This window comes from Mastigoproctus giganteus, chromosome 5 (genome assembly GCF_048544385.1).
Source record: "Mastigoproctus giganteus isolate SK-2022 chromosome 5, ASM4854438v1, whole genome shotgun sequence".
Classification (NCBI taxonomy): Eukaryota; Metazoa; Arthropoda; class Arachnida; order Uropygi; family Thelyphonidae; genus Mastigoproctus; species Mastigoproctus giganteus.
The window spans coordinates 181,773,253-181,797,919 of NC_143579.1; the positions used below are offsets into that span (position 1 = coordinate 181,773,253).

The window sequence follows — 24,667 nt, forward strand, 5'->3', positions numbered from 1 at the left end:
TTGAAATCAGATTGTGATTTTAAAACAATTGAAGGCATTGTTCAATATATTTCTTATCCATTTAATGTTGACTTAGATATGAAACAAATTGCAGAAAAAAATCACTGAGATTTTTCACTTGGAGAAAATATTACTTGAAAATTAAATTATTACATTGCGAAACAGTATCTTCCTAAAAGCCAGATCATCAGAAAAAAAGGTTTTTGGAAATATGTTTGCCGAGAAAAGTAATCAAATGTAAAAAAATGCAGTGAACTTTTAAATTCCTGTTTTGGTTCCACATGTCTATGTGAATCGGCATTTTCGTGTTTGAAACAAAGAAAGATGAAGAATTGCTCAACTCTTACGGACTTGCATACAGAAGATGCTTTATGGTTGGCTTTATCACAGTATATCCCCGATTTCGAAAAGCTTTGCAGATGACCTGAAGACACAAACTTCACATAAATTAAAAATTTAAATACGTATGAATTTAAAATAAGAATTCTGAATTGTATTTAATTTTAAAATTTATAAACATTTTTCAATGTGTTTAACTTTTTTAACCATGTGCATGAAATTCTTGAGATGGTAGATTGCAGATTTTATAGAAAAAAAAGTAATCGCATCACAAATTCAGTTGGTCACTCCTGAAATAGACTATCATTCTGTGCACAGAATGACCTAAATCCTGGTCTATTTTGTGCCAGGACCCATATCTAATGTCATCAAGAGTACACCAACCGTGGAAAGGCCACCAGCTGAAGGTCTTATATAGGCCACCTCACCTTGTTGACTGAATGGTGATGAGATAAAGTTTCCAACTTCCAGTGGCATTGAGGATGGAAGAAGATAGCTGAATTCCTGTACATCACATCTGGTCCCAAATGTGATGTACAGGAATGGTCACTTTTGACCTAGAATGTGTGGAATTTGTCTTATTGTATGCAGGCTATGTCGCATGCTAAATGTAACACAATAAGAATGCTATCTCAGTGAATGGAAATGCAAAAGCTGCATTTAACAAACCATTTGAGTGATATGTATTGGTCACTACCTTGTTGTGACAAGTTGGTGATCAATTACACATTTACAATTACCTTGTCACAAGAAGTAACTGACCAATTACATTGGTCAGCAACTTGTTGTGACAAGCCATCAAGAAGAATATAAGTAGTTATAGAAAAGGTGAAGCAGCATCTTATTATGGCAATGCTCACAATTATGCTAACTTTCTACAGTAGATTGGTGGATTCAGTAAGAAGCTAGCAATTAATAATGCATTGAGACTAAATTAATGACAGTTTTTAATAAACATCTTTTATTAATCCATATTACTGAATTTCCTTCAGAGCAGTTTTTATACCAACTATGGAAAAAATTTCTAGAACTCATTGTTTAAACATAGTGGGCATACTTAATATATTTATTTATTTAATTTTTTAATATCATCAGTGCAGAAAATCTCTTTTCCTTTCGTGGTGTCTGTTCTTTGTGGGGAATCTCATTGGCAAAGTCTGGTGGACAAGACAGGTGATTAACTTAGTTTTTCTATACTCAAAATTTTGGTACTCTCTTGACAGAAACTGCATATTTAAATGTTCTCCCCTTACCCATAAAAGAGCATTTATTTTTCGAAAAATCATTCTTTAGACAAATTTCTTGTTCTAGATGTAGTTTCATCTGTATAAACTTAACTGAAAATCTAAAATTGATTCACTTACAGATTTCCACCTTACTTTTCATCTAAAATAGTAGACGTTGTGGAAGAATTGGTACAGAGAAAAAGCAAGGGCAATTTCTGCTTTAGTATCTTGCATTAGCTCACCAGTTCCTGCATGAACATTTCTAATTATAATGAAACTGCTTGTTAGAACAATTCATTTCAAAGGGTAATAGAACAACACACCCAGCTATCCTGTAGAAGCTGGACAACAAAACTGGACTCATTATTTCATGGTTACACCCTGTAAATTTTGTTTCCTTACTATTCTCACTCATCAACCATTACTTGGAAGGGTTGTTTGTGAGAGAAAAATTTCCAGTGGATAAATGAAGAATCTGTATGAGGTCGTTAGTAATTGCGAAAATCTAAGCATCTCGACTATCTGGGTCTTTGTGACTAGAAAACTGAAGCCAGCTGAAGTTATGAATAGTAAAATCAAGGAAAATACCTCACTGTTAGAAAAGCTGGAATGGAGAAAATAGTTTCAAAGAAAGGAAGTGAGGTACAATTGATTATACTGTTCGACAACAAAAATGCTTTGAATTTTTTTCCTTTCTAAAAATAGGCAAACTTTACTAATTTTGGGTCAAGATAAACAAAAACTGACTTAATTTTTTATTAGCTCTAATTTTTGAGATACAGTACTTTCACTATTGTCTAAGAATATAGTAATTTCAGTAGTAGTCAGAGTGAAAAGTAATATTAAAACAATCTCATATTTACATTTCCTTGATACAGCATAAATCAGTTGTTTTTAATTAAAACATAAAAAAAAATAAGAACACAAGAAAACTGCACAGGAACTGAAAGTACTTTCTCAAAATGTGGCCTATTTGTGATAGTGCCTTGTCGCTTGTATTCCACTTCCAGGGCATCTCTTGTTACTGTCCAACAGTAGTCAACAAGCATAGAAGTGTTCCACCTACCCTGATATCTTCTTTCCATTGCTGAAATGTCTTGGTGAAATTGCTCACTGTGCTCGTCACTCACTCACTCACTGCACCACAGTTGTCGGGGAAGAAGTCCAGATGAGAGTCGAGAAAGTGGATTTTCAGTGACGTGTTGCAGCCTAATTTCAGTGACGTGTTGCAGCATTTCTAGAAGGTTGTTCAGTCTCAACATAGTTTCCAGCTCTTTGGTTCCCCAGAAAGTCATGCACAACACTTAAAAGCTTCCCAAGCTGTGTTGTCATTACCCTGCAGAACTTGCTCTAAGTTTTCATCATTTAAAAATTTCCCGACCAAGAAAGATTCCTTTCTTAACCTTAGAATTACTCAGTGGAAATTGTCCTCTCAGGTACTTGATAGCTTCTCCATCCTGGTTCATCCCCTTAAAAAAGTTCTTCATGAGTCCCAGTTTGATGTGTAAAGGGGGCAGAAGAATTTTGCTTCGATCAACCAAGAGAATTGTGCTGGACATTTTTTTCTTCCCAGGGCGCAGATTTTTCCTTATAGGCCAGACTTTTCTCGTGTAGTGTGAGGACCTAGCTCAACTATCCCACTTACACAGGAAACAGCAGTACTTCGTGTATCCCAACTGCATGCCCAGCAGTATTGCAATCACATTCAGGTCTCCACAGATCTGCCATTGGTGGTCTTTGTACTTCATTGCCGCTTCCAGTATTAATTTCATATTCTCATATGTCTCATTCATGTGGACAGCATAGCCTAGAGGAATTGAAGGAAGAGCATTGCCATTGTGGAGCAAAACAGCTTTTAAATTTTGCTTTTATGAGTCTATGAATAGCCTCCAGTCCTGTGGGTTGTGCTCCACATTGAAAGCTGTCATCAAACCACTGACATCACATCAGGCAACAAGGTTGTTTTCACTTTTAAAATATGGAGTCAAAGCATTCTGCCTGCTCCTGTACACAGACACTTTGACATTTGGTTGCAGAAGATTCCACTGTTGGAGCCTTGATCCCAGAAGCTCTGCTTTATCTTTCGTTAGATCTAGGTCTCGAATTAGATCACTTAGTTCACTTTGAGTGATTCTGTGTGACTCACTTGGTGACTCAGGTTCTGGCACAAAATCAGGATCCTGTGTTGTTGAAGGCCCAGTTTGACCATCATTCCTCACACTGTCCCCATCTTCATCAGACTCCAAAGTGTACTCTTCTGGAGGGTGTACAGGTAGACCATCCCCACGTGCCACTGGTTGGAGAGCTGATGGGATGTTGGGTTATTCCAGAGTTCACTTTTTTTTTTTTGACATGCCATGCTAAAGAAGAGGCACCATGCAGAAATAAGTCATTTACATGATTTTAAGGCTCCCTCCAAATAATTGGGATGGCAAAAGGCATTGAACATCCTTTGTTATTCAACAATTCACGGAGATTTACAGCACCTGTATTGCAGCAAATATAAGGTGCCCATGGTTTTTCATCCCCTGCCATACTAATTAATTCAGCCAAAATAAGTGGCTGAATTAATTAAGTGGAGTCAATTATGTGGCATCCTGGCTTTTTTATGTAATTTGTGGCATCCTGGCTTTTTTATGTAATTTGTGGCATCCTGGCTTTTTTATGTAATTTGTGGCATCCTGGCTTTTTATGTAATATTTGTCCATTAACCTGGGGGGGGGGGGGAAATGAACATCACTCATAACATCACTTGCAAGGTAAATAATGCACAGAAATAAATAAAAATAAATAAAATTTAAAAAACATGGCATATCAGTTCCTGTTTCAGTGTTACCAACCTAACTGTTCTCTAGACTCCAAAATTCCCTAGTATTCACCAATATTCCCCTAAATCATAAGAGGGACTATATTGTGGAACTGAAAGCTAATTAAAAGTTTCTTTTAGACAGGGAATATCAGAGTGGGCACATGCACAAATTTTTGTTTTCTACCTCAGCATGTTCGGGAGGCAACCAGAGGGAGTAATACTCTTGATTTGATTATCAGTAGTGATTCTTCATGCATTAAGAATCTGCAGATAAATGAACTACTAGGTGGCAGTGATCACAGTGTGCTGAAGTGGGATTTACTCAAAGAGGTAACTACCATTAGGGGTAAAGGGAAGGGTTATTGCTTTCGTAAAGGCGACTACGATGGACTGAGACAGTATTTAAATTCTATACAGTGGGACCAACTGATGATGTTACCAACAGCAAATTCAAAATGGGAAGCATTCAAAGAACTTATCTTGGAAGCTACTAGGCTTTACATACCAACTAAGAAATATTGTTCAAGGTTTATGCCTAAATGGATGTCAGATGAACTAATGAGACATATGGCAGAGAAGAAAAATGCATGGGATACATACAAATTAACACGTGACACAGAAGCCTATGATAGATACAAGTTGATCTGTAACCAAGTTACAAAGGAGGTTAGGCAGGCGAAGGCAGATTACAAGGGATGCAAAGAAAAACAGCAAAGAGTTCTTTACTTATGTAAACTCTAGAAGGAAGGGGATGAATCAGATTGGTCCACTTGATATCGACCGGTCAACTGTTGATGATCCTGCTCAGGTAGCTAAAAAACTAAATGAATATTTTGCATCGACATTCACACATGAGGAGTTATTCAGCAAGGGGAATGCCAGAGGTGTATACAACTCTGGCAGTAAGCTAGAGAATCTTGTATTAACTGAGAGTAAAGTGGAGGAGAAATTGTTGAAGATAAACACAAGAAAGGCACCTGGGGGGGTGGATGGGATCTATCCAGTTATATTAAAGGAGGCAGCAAAGGAAGTAAGCAAACCCTTAGCCATAATTATGAGAGCTTCCTTGGATTCAGGGGAGGTACTCATAGACTGGAGATGTGCAAATGTGACCCCAATTCACAAAGGAGGATCAAAGGCTGACACAAGTAATTATAGACCTGTGAATTTAACTTCTGTTCCAGGAAAATTAATGGAGGCACTGGTTAAAGAAGCACTGCAGGATCATCTAGACAAGACTTCAGTTATAGCTTGGACACAGCATGGTTTTTTTGTTAAGGGGAAGTCTTGCCTGACCAATTTGATTGGATACTATGATGCAGTCACAAAAGAACTGGATGCAGGGAATAACTTTGATATTATATACTTGGATCTTAGAAAGGCTTTTGATACTGTTGCACATGGAGGACTGCTGCACAAATTGGAGTGGTGTGGCATTGGAGGCAAATTGCTGCTATGGATAAAGGGGTGGTTGAGGGGGAGAAGACAGAGAGTGGTAATCATGGACACTGCTCATCATGGACTAATGTTATTATGTTGGGTCCATCGTTGTTTTCTGTATTTATAAATGATAATGATGATGGTATATCAAGCTTAATGTCCAAGTTTGCAGATGATACGAAGGTTGGCAGGGTTGTCAAGGGCACTACTGACACTATGCTGCTGCAACAGGATCTGGAAAGGTTGAGCAGATGCGCTAAGAGGTGGCAAATGAAGTATAACATTGACAAATGTAAAGTACTACATATGGGAAACAGCAACCCCAGAGCAATGTATCAACTCTGTGATACTACACTGACAGTGGTAGAGAACGAAAAGGACCTGGGGATAATTGTGCAGACAGATATGAAGTTTTCTAAGCAGTGCAGACGGGCTGCAAGAGTAGCTCATGGTGTATTGTCAATGATATATAGGAATTTTCTAGTAGGGATAAGGAGGTGATTATTCCCTTGTACAGTCAGTCCTCGTATAGCACGATAGTTGTGTTCCTAGAAACCTTCGTGCAATGCAAAATCGTGCATTATAAACAACAGGCCCTATGGGAAAAATAGGGTTAGGTGCCGACCACCCAAGATTGAACACACATTTGTAACCAAAACATTATCAAACACAATAAATAATTGTATTAAAATACTTTGGTATTTTATTACGACTATCACATAATAAAATATTTCTAATGCTTTTGCTTCTATCGTAAGCAAACTTGGTTTTTGTTTGATTTTGCTATCCAAACAGATGACAGCCGTTTCATCTCTTCCAATTCTTTGGGTCTTAATCTGATGGATTTTAATTACACTTTGAGTTGTTCCTGCTTGAAAGTTGTTTTTATTTTCTCTGCATTCTTTGTAATTCTCGGTGTTGCTTCATTTAGGTCTGTAGCACATGCAATATCACATGGTCTTTCATTTCACTCAAAGCGTTTCACAATTTCATATTTTTTCTCTATCAATAGAGGCTGACTGGCCTCTATCGATAGAGAAATATCGATTTCCCCTTACCGGGGAAAACCCTGGTGGGCCGGAGGCTGGTGTGATTTTGGCCATAAACTATAGTATGAGGCCACTATAAATTTTCCTGTGTAAGAATTTTTGATCCAGTCCGCCTCTGTTTACCAATAATGCTTTTCTTTTTCTCTCTGAATCTGCAGTGTCTTCACCAGGACGCTTCCTTTTCACACATTTTAAGTATTTTACTCATTTATAGGGAATAAAGCACAATTACAAAACAAGGAGGCACGCTTGATACACATAAACAAAGCTGCGCGTGTGTAGCAACTGAATAAACAACACCATGAAGGCAGAGATACACTATTAACACCTCACATTTTACTAAAGCACATTTCTAGGGGTTACTACCATAAAACAATAAAAATAATTTCCAGTTGCGTTTCTGCTAGTGGAATCTGTTATAAACTTGGTAGTAAACTCGATCTAATTGCATTTGCGATAATACCAGTAGTGGAATTCTACGTTATTATGGTGAAATGCGTTTCCCCTTCACTGATATAAAAAACAAATACATTTTCAGAATCTTCTCTTCATTCCTGTTGTGTTGCGTTCAACTGCCATTTCTTGTAAACACGAAGGCGAATCGTGCATAAGCGAATTCGGTTCGTGTTATATAAGATATCATTCCCCAATTTATAAATCGTGTACGATCGTATTCGTGTAGTGTAAACACGTGTTATACGAGGACTGACTGTATAAGGCAATGGTCAGGCCACACCTAGAGTACTGTATACAGGTCTGGAGGCCTCATTTCAAGAAGGATGTAGAGCTGCTGGAACGAGTACAGAGAACGGCAACAAGATTAGTGAATGGAACAAAGGAGTGCTCTGTTGAAGAAAGGCTTAAGTTTTGCAAATGTCTGGAGACTAGGCACCAGCAAGGTGATCTGATAGAGGTGTATAAAGCTTTGAATGGTTTGAGCATGCTCAATGCTGATGGGATTCTTCCTCTTGCTCAGAATAATCACCTGAGAGGGCATAAATTCAAATTGAGGAAAGACAGATGTAGGATAGACGTGTGGAAATTTGCCTTTAGCCAGCAGGTGGTTGGTTAGTGGAACAGACTTCCATCCCTTGTCGTGGAAATTGATAGCCTAAATAAGTTTAAGGCTCAGCTGGACAGGTATTTCGAATGAACAGAGGGGTGAAGTGGAAGTGGGTTTTTTTTTTTTTTTTGGCTGATGCTGCATAAGCTTGCTTTCTTGCATCGAATGCCTCTACTAATGCTAAAATGCCACATTATTTTATTTTTGGATAAAAATACTTACTTGATATCCATCACTACCTTCTCACCCATTAGTATTCCTAAGCTTGGTTGTATTTTGGACATGGATAAAGAATCTAGTGTCTAGGGCAATTGTTTTCAAGTATGTATATACAGTGAGGTTTTTTGTTTGTTTGCTGGTTTTTTTTTAACCATGCGGTCCTCAAAATTACATTGTGCTTGGAGCCCATGACTCTTAATATGGTTCTTGTTGACAGTTGGGTTTTTTAACCTTAATTTGCTTCACTGTCAGGGCTGGTTAATGAAATTTATTTACACTGTTCTGATGCCTCTTGACCAGTCACCTCAATGCAAATTCCAAAAAATAATAACCGTCATCAACTGCACAGCCTTAAGAGGAGTTACATTCTAGTTCAACCTAGAGATGTTCTATGATCAACTCTATGCTGGTCAGGCAGCTTTCTGCAGCATTGCTCTCTTCAGACCAGATAAGAGTAAGTGGGAATGTCCAAAATGTTAATGTACTAGTCTTAGGATATGGCCACAAGAGTTACAGGCACTGTGACCAAGGATTCTAATTCCATACCACAAAAAATAGTCTCACTGTGATATCTCCTACTCAAGCTTTTTTATTGGAGCACTCTGGTAACATGCATTTGCTGGATAAAAACACTCAGTCATTTTTACAGTACACAGTTTCTAGAAGGAAAATGCAAATTTCTTCTTTAGTATCTAGTATTATACCACTCCAGTTCCTGCATAATAAAACCATGATATTATAATTTTGTAATGTGTATAATCCGGACTGTAGATTTTATAATGTGTAGAATCCATTATATTGAATATTGTCAGCACTCTGTGGGTTTCTTTTAATGGTACCAACACCCAAGAAATGGACAGCCAAAGACACTAAACTATTTTTTGCATTAGTGTTATGTTGGGACTATTAGTTTCAGCTTACTTCGGAGGAGGGCAGTTATACTGACTACTGAGGTGGTATAATTGCTCACCTCTGAAATTGCAGATTCTTTGCTAGTCTCTCCTTACCTGATTATTTTATTTATTTATTTATTTTATTTTTTTTTTTTTTTTCTATTCAGCCTTGGTGTGTGTGTGTGTGTGTGTGTGTGTGTGTGTGTGTGTGTGTGTGTGTGTGTGTTGCAATCAATCTTGGAAGTTCAGAAATTGTAGTAGTGAGAAATGACTCATGTAGCATTCAATGAGCAATCATCCTGAAACTGATGACCTGTACTGGCCACTGGCGATATCTGTTCTTTTGTCAGTTTTGTAATTTTCATTACTTTGTTGATCACTCTAGCCTACTTAAGTGTAGGAAGACTGTTTGAAAAACTGAAATTATAATGTAGTTAAGTGTGTTGAGAGTAGTAGTCAAATGGGAATTTTACAAAACAAGTCACTTGTTATAACAAACTGTATTATTTTAATAAAATAATATACTGTATATAGCATTATATTGCCATGTACTAATTGCATGTGACTAACTGGAATGGTGTTCCTCCAGCTCATTCATAGCAATGGTTGTGAGAAGGACATTACAGATGTTCAATTAGCTGACAATCCAAGCATATGATGTTTGTCTCTTTTTCTCATTGGTTTCTATTACTTATGACTGAAAGCTGACATTATGTCATAACATATTGGCATAATTCATGCATACAGATAGTTATCTTAATCCTTAGCAGCAGACTACCACAGCAAGTAATAATAGGAGTTAGTAATTTAATTGATGTTTCTACCAGAATTCCGTGGAATTTTCTCCATAGTATAAGCCAAACAGTCTATCACCATAATCAATGATGTACCTAGAAAATTTGATTGGATGATGCCATAACTGTCAGAATAAATCTTGCTGTATAAGTGCTTCTCACCACAAGTTTGAAGAAAACCAGTATTTTATTAATAGAAAGAAGAATAATGCATTTATGAAGTACTTTTGATTTTGCTTTACAGTTAAATGCTTTCTTAACATTACAAATACTTTAAAGAAAGGATTTAAGAAATTACAAATACCATCTTTACACTTTAAATTGATATTATGCAGCTGATCTAAGCAACTTTATTTCTTTCTCATCTCATTAAAGAATATAGTTTATTATTATTTTTTTTTTATATTATAGATATTAATGTCTCTTTTGCCACTTTAACTTAACTGGTTTCTTTGTTGCAGTTCCACTAACAAAGTTGAATCTTGCCAGAAAATTAAAGAACATGGAGAACTCAACATTGATCGATGGAAGTGACATAAAAATAAGTTCCTTTCTACCTCTCTCTTTCTCTCCCCAATCTGGTAAATGCAATTGTTTTATGCATAGTTGTAAATATTATACAGATAAAATATTCGGTTATCTTCATAAACATTGTTATTATTATCTGTTTATTGTTCCTCGCGAGCTAAACCTGAATGGCTTTTGATTAGGAGCGTATTATCTACAAATTGAGGTTAAAGCAAAATGTGTACTTGGTTGTCTGCCTAACCAGAAGTTGATTACTGAATTTGTATATACATGATTAGTAACAGCACATGATTTTGATCCATCTAGTATCTACATGTGTATACACAAAATTTTGCCTCTGATCATGTGAATGCATTAAATTATGCTATTGGCTGAGCTTGCTGGGCATAGAATACACATATATAATACAAATTACTATTGAATAGCTAAGATTGTGCATAACTTTCAAAAATGTGGCACCCTGAGAGGATGCTGGATTTATGAGGCATTATTATTATTAATTTTTTGATAATTTATTATAACTTCAGAATTCTTTCTACTAGTTTTGTGGCTCAGTTAAGAGAAACACTGTCAGTATTTATCTACATTAAGCCATAGGTGATCATTAAGTCTATGGTATCTTCTGGGAACACATGTTTATGCTGCTACCGAATTTTGTCTAGGATGTCTGATCAAAACCAGCTGATTGATGGATGCCACACTAAAATTTCTGGCACATAGTCATCCTACGTGACGTGCATTTCCCATCCAAAATTTTTCTTCCATTTGCTACTGTCTGCCTCCCACAAAAATTCCATATTGTCCCCATCACAACAAACACTTCACCTCAACTAAGGTAGGGTTGCATCATACTTAAATGTCACACCAGGCAAATGTGACATTTAAGTATGTGCATCCCAGAAGCGATTTCTAAACATACTGTGTTGGGTCGTATAAGGTGATGATTACCTCTCTTCAGCTCAGTTTCCACTGAGCACTTCAGCTTAAAGGCATTACTACCCATCTTATTTCAAACCACTTAAACAATGTAGGGAAAAAATTCATATAGCTTTCAAGATGGGATTCTCTTCTGTCCTCAACAACATCTATTACTAAATCTATAATAGTAAATTAATTTACAATTTTTACTACTTCACTGAATTATTACTTTAAATAATAATGTGTATTTTAATGTACTTTACTGCCAGACTAGGTTTTGTGCAACAATTACATTATAATTTCACCCCCCCATAAGAGTGAACTCATCTCATTCTGTGGGATCTCCATTACTCCAGGAGGCATGGCCGTGTAATGCAACACCTGAATAATATATATTATTTCTCCCTGACTGGGGGTTCCACCTCGTGACGGGTATTGCTACCAAGTACACAGGGTGGTTGTTGTTATGTCTGGTGTTACTCTTGATGGAGGAAATCTCTGACAATCCTACAGGTGTTCAGGATTGCAACTTTCTGGAGATACTTGTAGGTGTTCGCTGGGAAACCTATTGCTGCTAGGCTGTTGTGTAGGGTCTTTGGCACCGTTCCTGTGGTTGACATGATGATTAGGATGGTTGTAACTTGTTGCTTATGCCACATCTCTTTGATCTCCTGTCTTAGGTTTGTGTAGTTCCTGATTTTTTTCCACCATGAGTTTTCTGCAGGTTGCCAGTGTTGGGTACCACTATATCAATCAGACAGGTAGCCTTTTCCTTCTTGTCCACAAGGGTTATGTCCGGTATGTTGTGCGGGATTGTCTTAGCTGTTTTGCATGGTCGAATTACAAGTACAGCTTGTGTACTGTGAGGTCTCTAGCACTGCCGGGAGTTCTTACTTGTAGTAGGGTACACTTTCTTCAATCAGCTGATGTTTCCTTGCTACATTCTCGTGTATTATCCAGGTCATGTCTGTGAGTGTACTCATCTGGATGATCATCTTGCATCCCGCAGTGATGTTGGATCATTTCTGAGGCCAGGTGGCATTGTCGACATGTCATTGGACACTCCAGGCTCCTTGGCAATGTATTTTCTATAGTTTCTGGTATTGATTATCTGGTCTTGGATGGCGAGCATGAATCCTTCAGTCTCGGGGAAGAGCATCCCACTCGTGAGCCATGCATTGGAAGCAATTTTATCTATGCAATCTTGATGGAGATCATTGAAGCGCCTGCCATGGAGTGTCTTCTCTGCCCATCTTTCTAGCTTTGTTTGTGCCTCCTGGTTGGGAGGGGACTCCTCGCTTAAGTTGAGTGGAGTATACCTCTTGTCTATCTTCCTTATGGCCTGGTGGAGTGCTGCTGTGTGTTTCTGGAAGTAATCCTTCAGGTTAGCAATCATTTGGTTTCTGTTGCTCAATGAGGTCTGTCAGTCCCCTTCCTCCTTCTTTCCGAGCAATTGTCAGTCTCTGAAAGGCTGACTTCAGGTGGTGCAGGTGGCTCTTGGTCATCATTGTTCTTGTCTTTCTCATGCTATACTCCAGCTCGGTGTTAGTCCAGTCTATGACCCCAAATGAGTTTGTTATCACTGGGACTGCATAGGTGTTTATGGCTTTAACTGTGTTCCCTCCAATGTTTTTGAAAGGATTGCATTTTAAATAAATAACGGACACCTGAAATAAAACATTAATTTGTTATATTGTTGTATTCAGGGCTGTAGTGGAGGGTATATGTGGGTATATACCTTCTGGATTTTTTTAGGTGAATAGTATACCTTCAAGTTTTTGAAAGACTTAAAAACATCTATTATTAAAATATTTACTGAAAATAAAGGCAATACTTACAGTTTTATTATTTTTAATATATATGTTATGTATATATGGGTATATGCTGTTATACCCCCCTGGAATTTGATTAATAAGCCTGACATGCACAGTATATGCTTTGCTTTTTGTAACATTCAATGAGTATACCTTCTGCTAATTTTAAGACTACAGTACTGGTTGTATTATCAAAAAGTTAGATACATAAAGGATTACACTATGGTAAAACTAACACACACAAACAGTTTTACTTGCATAAATAAAATTACATACAACTTTAACTGTAATATTTCTTAAGTAAAGCTAAGTGACCACTGTATTTATCTCTAAGAGTAGCTTATAAAATCTTAACATTTTAAACATTCATTTTGAAATGCATGAACTTAGATTTGAGTTAGTAACATTTTTAATGTTCATTTAGGTTTTGAAGGTTCTCATCTGAATAACTAAGTCAGTTGTTCATTTGTGTTGAACTTATAAAATTTTGAATGCTAAAGTTTTCCCATGTTAATTTTGAAAGGCAGTCATTTCCTTTAAATAAAACAGAGAACTGAAGAAATTTCCTTGAGTGCTTATATAGAAAGTGTTTTCCCCATTTCTATTCTCTTGAAAAGCAAAGAGAAATAAACCTGGGGGTTACCTGTGACACTTTATTAGAAATAAAAGTAAAAGCATGTTTCATTTCATCAGACTTGGGTTTCTGCCTTTGGAGGGGAATATTCTGTTCTTTAACTTTGTAAAAGATGTAATGATTAAGATTCTTATCATAATTGAAAGTTTACTTCTCACTAGAACTAAAAACATTTTTATTTTTTAAAACCTCACACTAATTATGATCATACAGATGTGTAAGTTTTAAAATGCCTTGCACACTTTTTAAACTTTTCCCCATTCTTTTTTCTTTTCGTGTCCTAACAGCAGTAGTGGCACGCAACTATAGTCTATTCTTTAAGGACTCTCACAATTGTACAGCTTACAATGACATACACATGTGTAGAGGGGGAGGAACCCATTTGACAAACATATTGTTTTAAATATCATATCTCAATCAATCTAATTAAAAGATACGTTTCTAAATATGGCAAACAGTCACAGTAGTTTAACAGTGTATAAAAGCTGCTTCAAACTAAATTTTAAAAAAATTGCACTTTACAGTTCATATACAGGGTATGTTAACACTTATATGGAAAAAACATTGTCAAAATTATGTTAACACTTATATGGGATGACCATAATATTCCACGTATACAATACAGTAAATGTTGATTAACATTGATAAATGTTGATTACAATAAATGTTTTTTCCATATAAGTGTTAACATAATTTTGACATACCCTGTATAAAAAGAATACAGTGATTATTTTTGGTCTTGCTTGACTTCACAATTCAAAATGTTACAAATCTTAACACGATGATGCTTGGTTTTCTATACACTATTAGCTGTGTGCTGATGTCCTGCAGATGCGATTAATTTAACTGGGCCAGTTCATATGAAAGGTATTTTGTGGTCCTATTGAAGGGAATTATGGGTATACCTGCTGGTCAAGTGTTCAGCTTCAAGTATTGCTCTATGGAGTTGGCTACTATCATCCACCCTAAAGGTGGATGATTGGTTTGGATTTGATTTTTATAAGATTACCAGGTATATTTAAGTCTGTTGATATCACCACTTGTATTTATATCTCTTCATAATTTTTATATCTTAATATCATCATTTGAAAGATTTGGGTTCAGGTGGCTGAGAAACAAGAAAACTTCGTATGATTGATAGGGCTCTTTCTTTGGGTCTTTTTAATAAATTTAACTATCTTTGATTGAGATTTAGTCCCTGCAGTGCTAACATCATTGAAACCAGAGTGATTCCTGTTTGTAAAGAGGGTCCCAGTTTTTCTCTGTTGAGAGTGCAAATTGTTATTTGTGGAGTCGTAAAGATGGACTGGTTGAGGAGGTGTGGATGTTATTGCATATGTTAAGCAGTGCTGATTACTCTCATATTGAATAGATCTGGATCTTTTGTTAAGGTGCCTTTCCTCTGAAGTATATGCCATTTGGAAGATTATTATTATGATAATGATTAACACTTAGAGGAATAGAGGTGGTTTCAGTGGGGTCGGAGCAGCAGGTCTGGACTTGGCTGTTATGACATTACATCTGTTGTTTATACCTTTATCTCTTAATTTTCTTGTGACTGATGCCAGAAAAAAATTCTTTTGCATCTTAGGTTCCAGAGGGATAAGGAGGAAATATAATAGTATTTGCAGATTGGATTAGGTTAGAAGTTTGTGATTACTCATACTGAAGTCATAGTATGTATACTTTGAGGGTCAGCATTTTCTCTGCAGGCTTTTCTGGTCATTTCTTTGATAGTTGCCAGAAGCTTGAGCATTTTTGGACACAAAGAAGAAATATTTTTGACTAATTATACTCCATTTGGATACCTTTATTTAATTTTGATGAAGTAGCAGTGAGGTAATACAGTATTACTAGTCTTGCATTCTTTCGTTCAACTGTCCAATGCACAAACAAGCTAGGCGCCTCCGTAGCCAGGTAGGAAGGAGCAGCAGTGCATAGCACACGCTTCTTGATTAGACCTGGGTTCAAGCCCTTCGCCACCAAATATGGAGGATGCGGAAAGGTCAGGGAATGACCACGGCATATTCTTGAAGCAATATGGCCTTAGTTGCTAATGCTCCTAAAAACCAAACAACAAACAAACAAACAAGCTAATAAATTGTATAGAAAAAGGAAATAGAAATTGCTAGATTTCTATTTCTCTAATTTCAATTAAATTTGGAATGACTCAACAAATATTTTTAAAAGGCTCAAATATAAAATTTTATGAAACTTGCTCCACTGTAAGTAGAGTCATTACATGTAGACAGACAGACGGACAAATGTGGTGAAGACAGATGTGCATATGAACATACTCAAAAAAAAAAAAAAAAAAACTTTTTTTTTTTTTTTTTTTTATGAGAACCCCAAACACGAGAGGTATTGGAACCTATAGTACTTAGTACCGTGCTTGGGTTGGAGGTTGAAAAGACGAAAGAAGATATTTGTTGACATTGGACTTGAACTTCTGTAGATTGTAATTTTCAGGAAATACGTATGAAGGAAGGTTGTTCCAGAAAACGGCAGTTGAATGAATAAATGAGGAAGATGAAAAGTTGGTTCTGTGGGTTTGAAGCTGGACAGTAAATGGATGTTGGCTGGTGGCGGCACGTGTTCAGACTGTTTTGAAAGAGAGAGCGGGAATTATAGAAGCCAATTCAGAAGAACAGTGCCCATGGAAGTATCTGTAGAAGAGGCATGCAGCAGAAACAGTACGTCTATGAGAAAGCGAGTGGAGAGACTCTGTTAGAGATGAATCATTAATTAACCTAACTGCCCTCTTCTCAATGGAATCAAGAAGCCTGAGAGAGGTTTTGGGGGCACCACTCCAGATGTGGGAACAATATTCCATGGCAGGGCGGATTTGCGATTTATACAGAGTGAGCAGCTGTTTGGAAGAAAAGTAACGCCGAGAGCGAAAGAGAAAACCAAGTTTTTTAGATGCAGAGGAAGCAATATTTGTAATGTGCTTGTGCCAAGAGAGATTAGAAGTCAGGGTAATTCCCAAAAGAGATATATCATTTTGACTAGAAATCGGAGTGTCACTAAAGATAAGCATAGGAGCAGAAGAATCCTTTTTGCGAGATATAAGACAAGACTGAGTTTTAGAAGGGTTGAAATCAACTAAGTTGTCTTTGCCCCACTGAAGAATTACCTGAAGATCGGCATTTAAGGAATTGGCAGCAGATTTTCGAGAACTTGAAGTTGATTGAGCAGGACAAGGTTTCTCAAAATGGAAAGTTGAATGCAATGTGCTATCATCGGCAAAACTATGGATAGGATTTCCAGTCAATGGAAGAAGGTCATTGATATACAAAAGGAAAAGAGTGGGGGAAAGAACTGAACCTTGGGACACCGGCATTAGTGGAGAAGTTAGAAGACAGAGAGCCATCTACCATCACTCTCAGTGAGCGATCAGAGAGAAAACTGGATAACCAATTACTAAAAACAGTTGGCAAACCATAAGATGGAAGCTTGTTTAGAAGACCTTTATGCCAAACACGATCAAAAGCCTTTGAGATGTCAAGAGCAACTACTTGTGTTTCACCGAACCTTTCCATTGAATTAGTCCATAAATGGGTAACATAAGCCAGAATATCACCAGTGGATCGACACTGACGGAATCCATACTGGCGATCATTGATCAGACGGAAGGTTTCTAGGTAGTTTAAGAGTTGGCGGTTAATTGATTTCTCCATTACTTTAGAAAGAGTAGAAGTAATTGCAATGGGACGATAATTGGATGGGAGGGATTTGTCACCCTTTTTAGGAGCTGGCTGGATATGAGCAAATTTCCAAGCAGAAGGAAAAACACCTTTGGAATAAGAAAGTGAAAAAAGGGGGCAAAGAATAGGAGTAAGTTCAGGAGCACAGGTTTTGAGAACAAGTGGAGAAATACCATCAGGACCTGGAGCTTTCTTAGCATCAAGATTCATCAAAATCCTTCTGATATCCTTTTGACGGAAGACCACAGAAGGCATTGAATGGAGCGTGTTAGGAATGGTGGGAGGTGTTTTACCAAGATCATTAATACATGAGTTTGAAGAAAAATGGGATGCTAGCAGGTCAGCTTTATCCTTGGCTGAAGTGACACCAGAACCATCTGGTTTGGACAGAGGTGGGAACAGAGATGGGCAAAAGTTGCGGCCAATAGCTTTGGCAAGAGACCAGAATGCTCGGCTACCATTAGGGCAAGAAGGAAGTTTTCTACTCTTAGCCTGTTCAAACTCTAGTTTGGACTGATTAATAACTGCTTTACAATTGTTGCGAGCTTTGGTGTAGGCAGAAAATGAAACTGAAGAATTAGAAACAAGCCAGTTACGATATGCAACATTCTTCTCTTGGACAGCCTTAGCACATTTGTTGGAGAACCAAGGTTTAGATAAAGGACGAGATTTTAAAGTGGAGTGTGGGATAAAGGATTCCATTCCTGCAAGAATAATTTCACTGACACGATCTGAGCAAACGTTGACATCAGAAGTTTTGAAACAGTAATCAGACCAAGGAAAAGAAGAAAAAGTCTCACAGGTCATCCCATTTTGCATTCTTGTAATGCCAAACAATACGAGGTTGGGAATAGCCATGAGATAAAGGTTCCATTGGAGAAGAGACAATCACCAAGTTGTGATCTGCAGTGCCTAAAGGACCTCTCACTTCGACCTTGTACTTAGAAGGGTTGTTTGTGAGAAAAAGATCAAGCGTATTGGCTGTATGATTAGGATTGTCTGGTATTCTTGTAGGTAAATGAATAATCTGTGCTAGGTCATTAGTAATTGCAAAAGCCTCAGCATCACGACCTGCTGGGTTGGTGTAACTAGAAAACGGAAGCCAGCTGGAGTTGTGAACGTTAAAATCACCAAGGAAAATTACCTCACTGTTAGGAAAGTTGGACTGGAGAAAGTCAAGTTGCAAAGAGAGGAAGTCAAAGAGCTCCAAGTGATTAGTGGAGTTGGGAGAACGGTAGAGACAACAGATGAATTTGACATAATGAGGTAGAGAGATTTTAAGCCAGAGAAGATCAAAGAGAGGAGATTCCAAATTGCCAAGTCTCTGACAGGGAATATCAGAACGGACATATGCACAAGTACCACCTTTGAGGCGAAAGGAATCATACACCAAATAATTTGGACATCTGAGATGAGCAGTAGTTGAATCAACTGATAACTGAGATTCAGTCAGAAAAAGTACATGGGGTTTGGAAGACTGCAAGTGGAAATGGACATTGTTGAGATTGGAATTGAGACCACGTATATTTGTGAAATGAATTAGGAAGTCCTTGGGAGGTTTAGATCTTTTCGCAGATAAGCTTGCTCTATTATTTTGACAATTCATGGTGTATTCAATAGTAAGAAAAAGTGGGTGGGACATGCTGTATGAAGTAATGAAATTTTTGGATATGGCGTACATGTGGTAAGAATATACCCAGATCCTTGACATAACGTGGCCTCGACAATGCTCCCCGCATACACACTACTCGGACTCCCTCCAGTCACTATCTGGCAGAGTACAGGTAGCAAGATTATACACTAGCTGATCCGGAAGCCTCCTAGAGAGTTACCAATAGGTTTGGTCCGGTGTACTATCTAGCGGCCGGCCTGCGAACACCGTTTTAGAGCTGTACCCTCGATTGGATCTCGCCACGACATTCATCATAACTTGAGTCAAAAATCATCAATCATACTGCATGATGGAAGAGATAGGGAAGGGTTGGCCGGAACTTAGCTCTAGAGACTAAACATGGGTTCCACCACTTCAAGCCTCCAATAAGCAAAGTGGTGGTATTTCACCAGTTGATGAGAGTCATCTACCACCTAGTACTGCCTGGTAACATAGAGGGGCGGCGTTCCTCCATGTGGTGTGGGTGCCACACCTCGATCCCTGCTTACGTTGGTTCACACCTGGGTGGTCACCCACCATGTACTTGTGCATGGAAGTTATACCGATTATTACTAACAGTCCCACCATCGTGAAGGTGCAAGCAGAGGATTTGGTTGTCATAGACCGTCCGGACTTTGCCAAAATTGGGTCCACTTGGCTTAAGTGTCACCCGAATATCAGTTCTTTGCTGTAGGTAGTCGGGTATTTCACATTAGATTAGATTAGAGAATTATGAGCATGATTTTTGTTATACACTGCACGAAACGATTCCTTGGCATGCTGATAAGTAAAATGAATCCCAATAAAGACAAACAGTATATAAAACTACCAGGTACTCTGATTAACACAGTATCCTTAGATGTGGCTAGCTGAATTATGACTTCAGGGCTGCAGAACTTTACCAAAAGCAGGAACAAATTCATTATTGTAACAGCCTTATGGCACTTCAGGGACAAATTTCAAGCAGAAAGGGGATGCTAGATGTTAATCAAACTCTGCAAGGAGCTAAATGATGTTGTTGTTTTTTTTTTTTTTTTTTTTATTTGGTAGTTTTTGCCGCATCGGCTTCTGTGGCCATATTGCACCTCCCAAGGTTTTTGCAGTACTTTGATCCAAGCCCGAGGCGGGAATCGAACCCGCGACCTTTGGGTTGCCGGGCAGGTACTTGACCCACTCGGCTAGCCCGGTCGGCCATGATGTTGTGATAACTGAAAGTAGAAGAGAAATTGTTGAAGCTAAACACGTGTGGATGGGATTTGTCCAATTATATTAAGGCAACAAAGGAAGGAGGTAAAGAAACTCTTAGCCATAATTATATGAGCATCTTTTGATTTAGGAGAGGTCCCTGTGGACTGGACATGTGCAAATGATATCTTAGTTTACAAGGGGTTGGGGGGTCAAAGGGTTGAGTAATTACAGACCTGTTAGCTTAACTTGTTCCAGGAAAAATAGTGAAGTCAACTGTTTAAAGAAGTAATGCAGCACCATCTAGACATGAGTATAGTTATACTGCATTCACATAATAGATTTGTTCAGGAGCAATCTTGTCTGACCAATTTTATTAGATACTATTTTGCAGTAACAAAGGAACTGAATGCAAAAAAATATTATGATAATGTATACTTGGATTTTAGGAACGCTTTTGATACTGTTGCACATACACCAATGAGCCTAAACATTATGACCACCTACCTAATATGATGTTGGTCCTCCACATGCAGCCAAAACAGCTTGTACCCAGCAAGGCATGGACGCTAGAAGATTTCTAAATGTATCTTGTGGTATCTGGTACCAACACGTAACCAGCAGATCCTTTAACTCCTTACAGGAGTTAAAGGATCTGCTGTATTGTACTGTATTGTGACCAATTACTGGAGAGTTGTGTCACAGTTGCCCTTCTGTTGCCACATACCATCTGGGAGAGCCTTCAAGCATCGATGATCCGTGGTCGTTAAACACCTCGCTGGCAGTTCGTGTGTTTTCCCTCCTTGGACCACTTTCGGTAGGTACTAACCACGGCTGACCGTGAGCACCCCACCAGCTGTGCCGTTTGGGATATGCTCTGACCTAGTTGTCTGGCCATTACAATTTGGCCCCTGTCAAACTTGCTTAAGTCAGCTGCCTTTCCCATCTGAAAAAACAAGAGTAACACTGAATAACAGAGCTCGGTATCAGGTGTTTTTTATACCATGTCCTGACCCGCGCACGCCCGTAGTTCACCTGCAGTTGCTTCGATTTGCATAATGACTCGCTGGTCATAATTTGGCTCATCAGTGTATGACTGCTATACGAATTGGAGCAGTGTGGCATTAAAGGAAGTTACTGCTACGGATAAAGGGTGGTCAAGTGGGAGAAGACAGTAGTTAGGAATCGACATTGCTCTTTGTCGGCTAATATTATTAGTGAAGTTCCCTCCCCCAAGGTTGAAGCTGCAACAAATGCAATGTACTGCATACGGATAGTAGTAATACCAAATTAATATGCCATATTATTGTATGCACTCAAGATAGTTGAAAATGAAAACGACCAGTGAATAATTATGTAATCAGATATAAAGTTCTTTAAGCAGTGCAGACAGGCCCCAGGACAGCTCATACGGTTTTGTCAATGATATGCAGGGATAAGGAGGTGATTATCCCACTGTGTAATGGTTGGCCACATATTGAATACTGTATATAGGTTTGGAGGCTTCATTTTGGGAAGGAATGGATGCAGAGAAGGGTAACATGATTGTTCAGGGGTTAAAAAGGATGCTCTCAAGAAAGGATTCTGGTTTGCAAATTGCAAGTGCCTGGTGAGGCATCTGCAAGGTGATCTAATAGAGATGTTTTAAGGCTTTCAATGGATTAAGCAAGCTTTATGCTTATGGGATTCTTCCTCCTGCTTAGACCACACACACAGGCATGAGGCATAAATTCAAATTATGGAAGGATGATTACAGAATAATATGCAGAATCTTGCCTTCAGCCAACAGGTGGTTGACTGTTGGAACAAACTTCCATCTGTTGTGTAAGTAAATAGTTTGAATAAATTCAAGGAAGAACTCTACAAACTACTGGAGAGGATTGACAGGCAATGTGTTTTTTTGCTGATGCTGTATAAGCTTCCTTTCTTGCTTTATTTGCCACTTCTATTACTAAGATACCTAGTAGAACACAAATTTCACAAAAATGCAATTTAAAAACTACTTATGAATTGTGACAAATGGGCCTGGAGTACTGGGGTCCATAGTTTAACAGATATTTATTTAAAGTATACCCAGTAAAATAAAATAAAATAAAATATTTCCAGAAGCTTTCGGAACTCGTGTCCCTTTCTCAACTGACAGAATTTTTTTTAAATACATTACAAGCAAACTGTGGCACGTTACTCATTCGTCATTGTTGTAGCACGGACGTGTGCTGCCTTGCGCCAGTGATCATCCATCAATAAAACGGTTGTCTCCAGGATTGGATGTATACGCATGCCTTTCTGGCGATTTAATGCCTTAGGGTTGTTCATTATGTTTAGTGACTCTAGCCATAGGCGGTGGCGAAAGTGTCGCGCGTGGTCCACTATCTCAAAGTCGCGCTTGGGGTCAAGATCGTGGTTGGTAGCCCAAAAATGTTCTGCAAGCGCGGACTGGTCAGTTTCGGCAAGCCGGATTGCTCTGTCGTGTTCCGTGAGGCGATCCTGGAGACGTCTCGATGTCTCACCTACGTAGCAACTGTTACAGGCCCTACAGGTGATACGGTACACTACATTGCTGCGTAAGACAGGTGTGACAGGGGTCTTCACACTGGAGACAAGTGAACGTAGGTTCCTACCTGGTAATTGTACACATTTTATGTTGTAACTTCTCAGGATCTTCGAGATACGTCCTGACACTCCTGGATAGTACGGAATGTAGGCGGATGATATGCCGACTTGCTTCGGAGGTCTTGGGTTGGAAGTAAGCTCTTGTGCCTGTAACAAGCATCTGTTTAGTACATGGGATGGATAACCGCATCTGGTTAAGTCCGCCTTCACACGGGAGATCTCGTTACGTCTAATTGTGTCGGTGCTGGAATGGCTCCAGGCCCTGGAGAACAGGGTGCGGGCAGTGCTATTGAGATGGCTTGGAGCGTGGCCGGACCCGTAGTTGGTGAATTGACCGCACCACATGGGTTTGCGGTATACTGAGGTCTCTAGATGTGGGCCTACGCGATGCACTAGCACGTCCAGAAACGGGAGCGAACCGTCCACCTCTGATTCTATTCAAGGAGCCTTCTGGCACTGCGCCAGAAGGCTCCTTGAGAGCGACTTAAGCCTCCAATCCAGGACGTCACTATCCACTGATGACATCTGTACCGCCCTCAACCTATGCCTCTCTAGCAGCATCTTCACCTTTGAAGACTCACTCTACAAACAAGTACATGGCACTGCTATGGGTGCCCCTGTCAGTTCCGTAGTAGCTAACATCGCCATGGAAGATCTGGAGAAGCAGATACACCAGAACCCACCTACACCTATTACAACGTGGTGTAGATATGTCGACGATATTTTTACCATAATACCACGTGGTTCTGAAACGGTACTACTAGAATACCTCAACTCTCTATCCAATTTCATCAAGTTTACCGTAGAATCAGAGGTGGACGGTTCGCTCCCGTTTCTGGACGTGCTAGTGCATCGCGTAGGCCCACATCTAGAGACCTCAGTATACCGCAAACCCATGTGGTGCGGTCAATTCACCAACTACGGGTCCGGCCACGCTCCAAGCCATCTCAATAGCACTGCCCGCACCCTGTTCTCCAGGGCCTGGAGCCATTCCAGCACCGACACAATTAGACGTAACGAGATCTCCCGTGTGAAGGCGGACTTAACCAGATGCGGTTATCCATCCCATGTACTAAACAGATGCTTGTTACAGGCACAAGAGCTTACTTCCAACCCAAGACCTCCGAAGCAAGTCGGCATATCATCCGCCTACATTCCGTACTATCCAGGAGTGTCAGGACGTATCTCGAAGATCCTGAGAAGTTACAACATAAAATGTGTACAATTACCAGGTAGGAACCTACGTTCACTTGTCTCCAGTGTGAAGACCCCTGTCACACCTGTCTTACGCAGCAATGTAGTGTACCGTATCACCTGTAGGGCCTGTAACAGTTGCTACGTAGGTGAGACATCGAGACGTCTCCAGGATCGCCTCACGGAACACGACAGAGCAATCCGGCTTGCCGAAACTGACCAGTCCGCGCTTGCAGAACATTTTTGGGCTACCAACCACGATCTTGACCCCAAGCGCGACTTTGAGATAGTGGACCACGCGCGACACTTTCGCCACCGCCTATGGCTAGAGTCACTAAACATAATGAACAACCCTAAGGCATTAAATCGCCAGAAAGGCATGCGTATACATCCAATCCTGGAGACAACCGTTTTATTGATGGATGATCACTGGCGCAAGGCAGCACACGTCCGTGCTACAACAATGACGAATGAGTAACGTGCCACAGTTTGCTTGTAATGTATTTAAAAAAATTCTGTCAGTTGAGAAAGGGACACGAGTTCCGAAAGCTTCTGGAAATATTTTATTTTATTTTATTTTACTGGGTATAC

The 24,667-nt window shown here is 39.0% G+C and overlaps 1 protein-coding gene across 1 annotated transcript in view; it reads left to right on the forward strand.

The window, feature by feature from the left end:
- The window catches only part of LOC150085895 (immunomodulatory peroxidase-like), a 312,395-nt gene that overhangs the window by 156,787 nt on the left and 130,941 nt on the right, over nucleotides 1-24,667 (forward strand). The window contains exon 13 of the mRNA XM_090374732.1: nucleotides 10,294-10,413. Coding sequence (XP_090230858.1) covers nucleotides 10,294-10,366 — 73 coding nt within the window. The 3' untranslated portion in view covers nucleotides 10,367-10,413. The remainder of the gene's footprint in view (nucleotides 1-10,293; nucleotides 10,414-24,667) is intronic.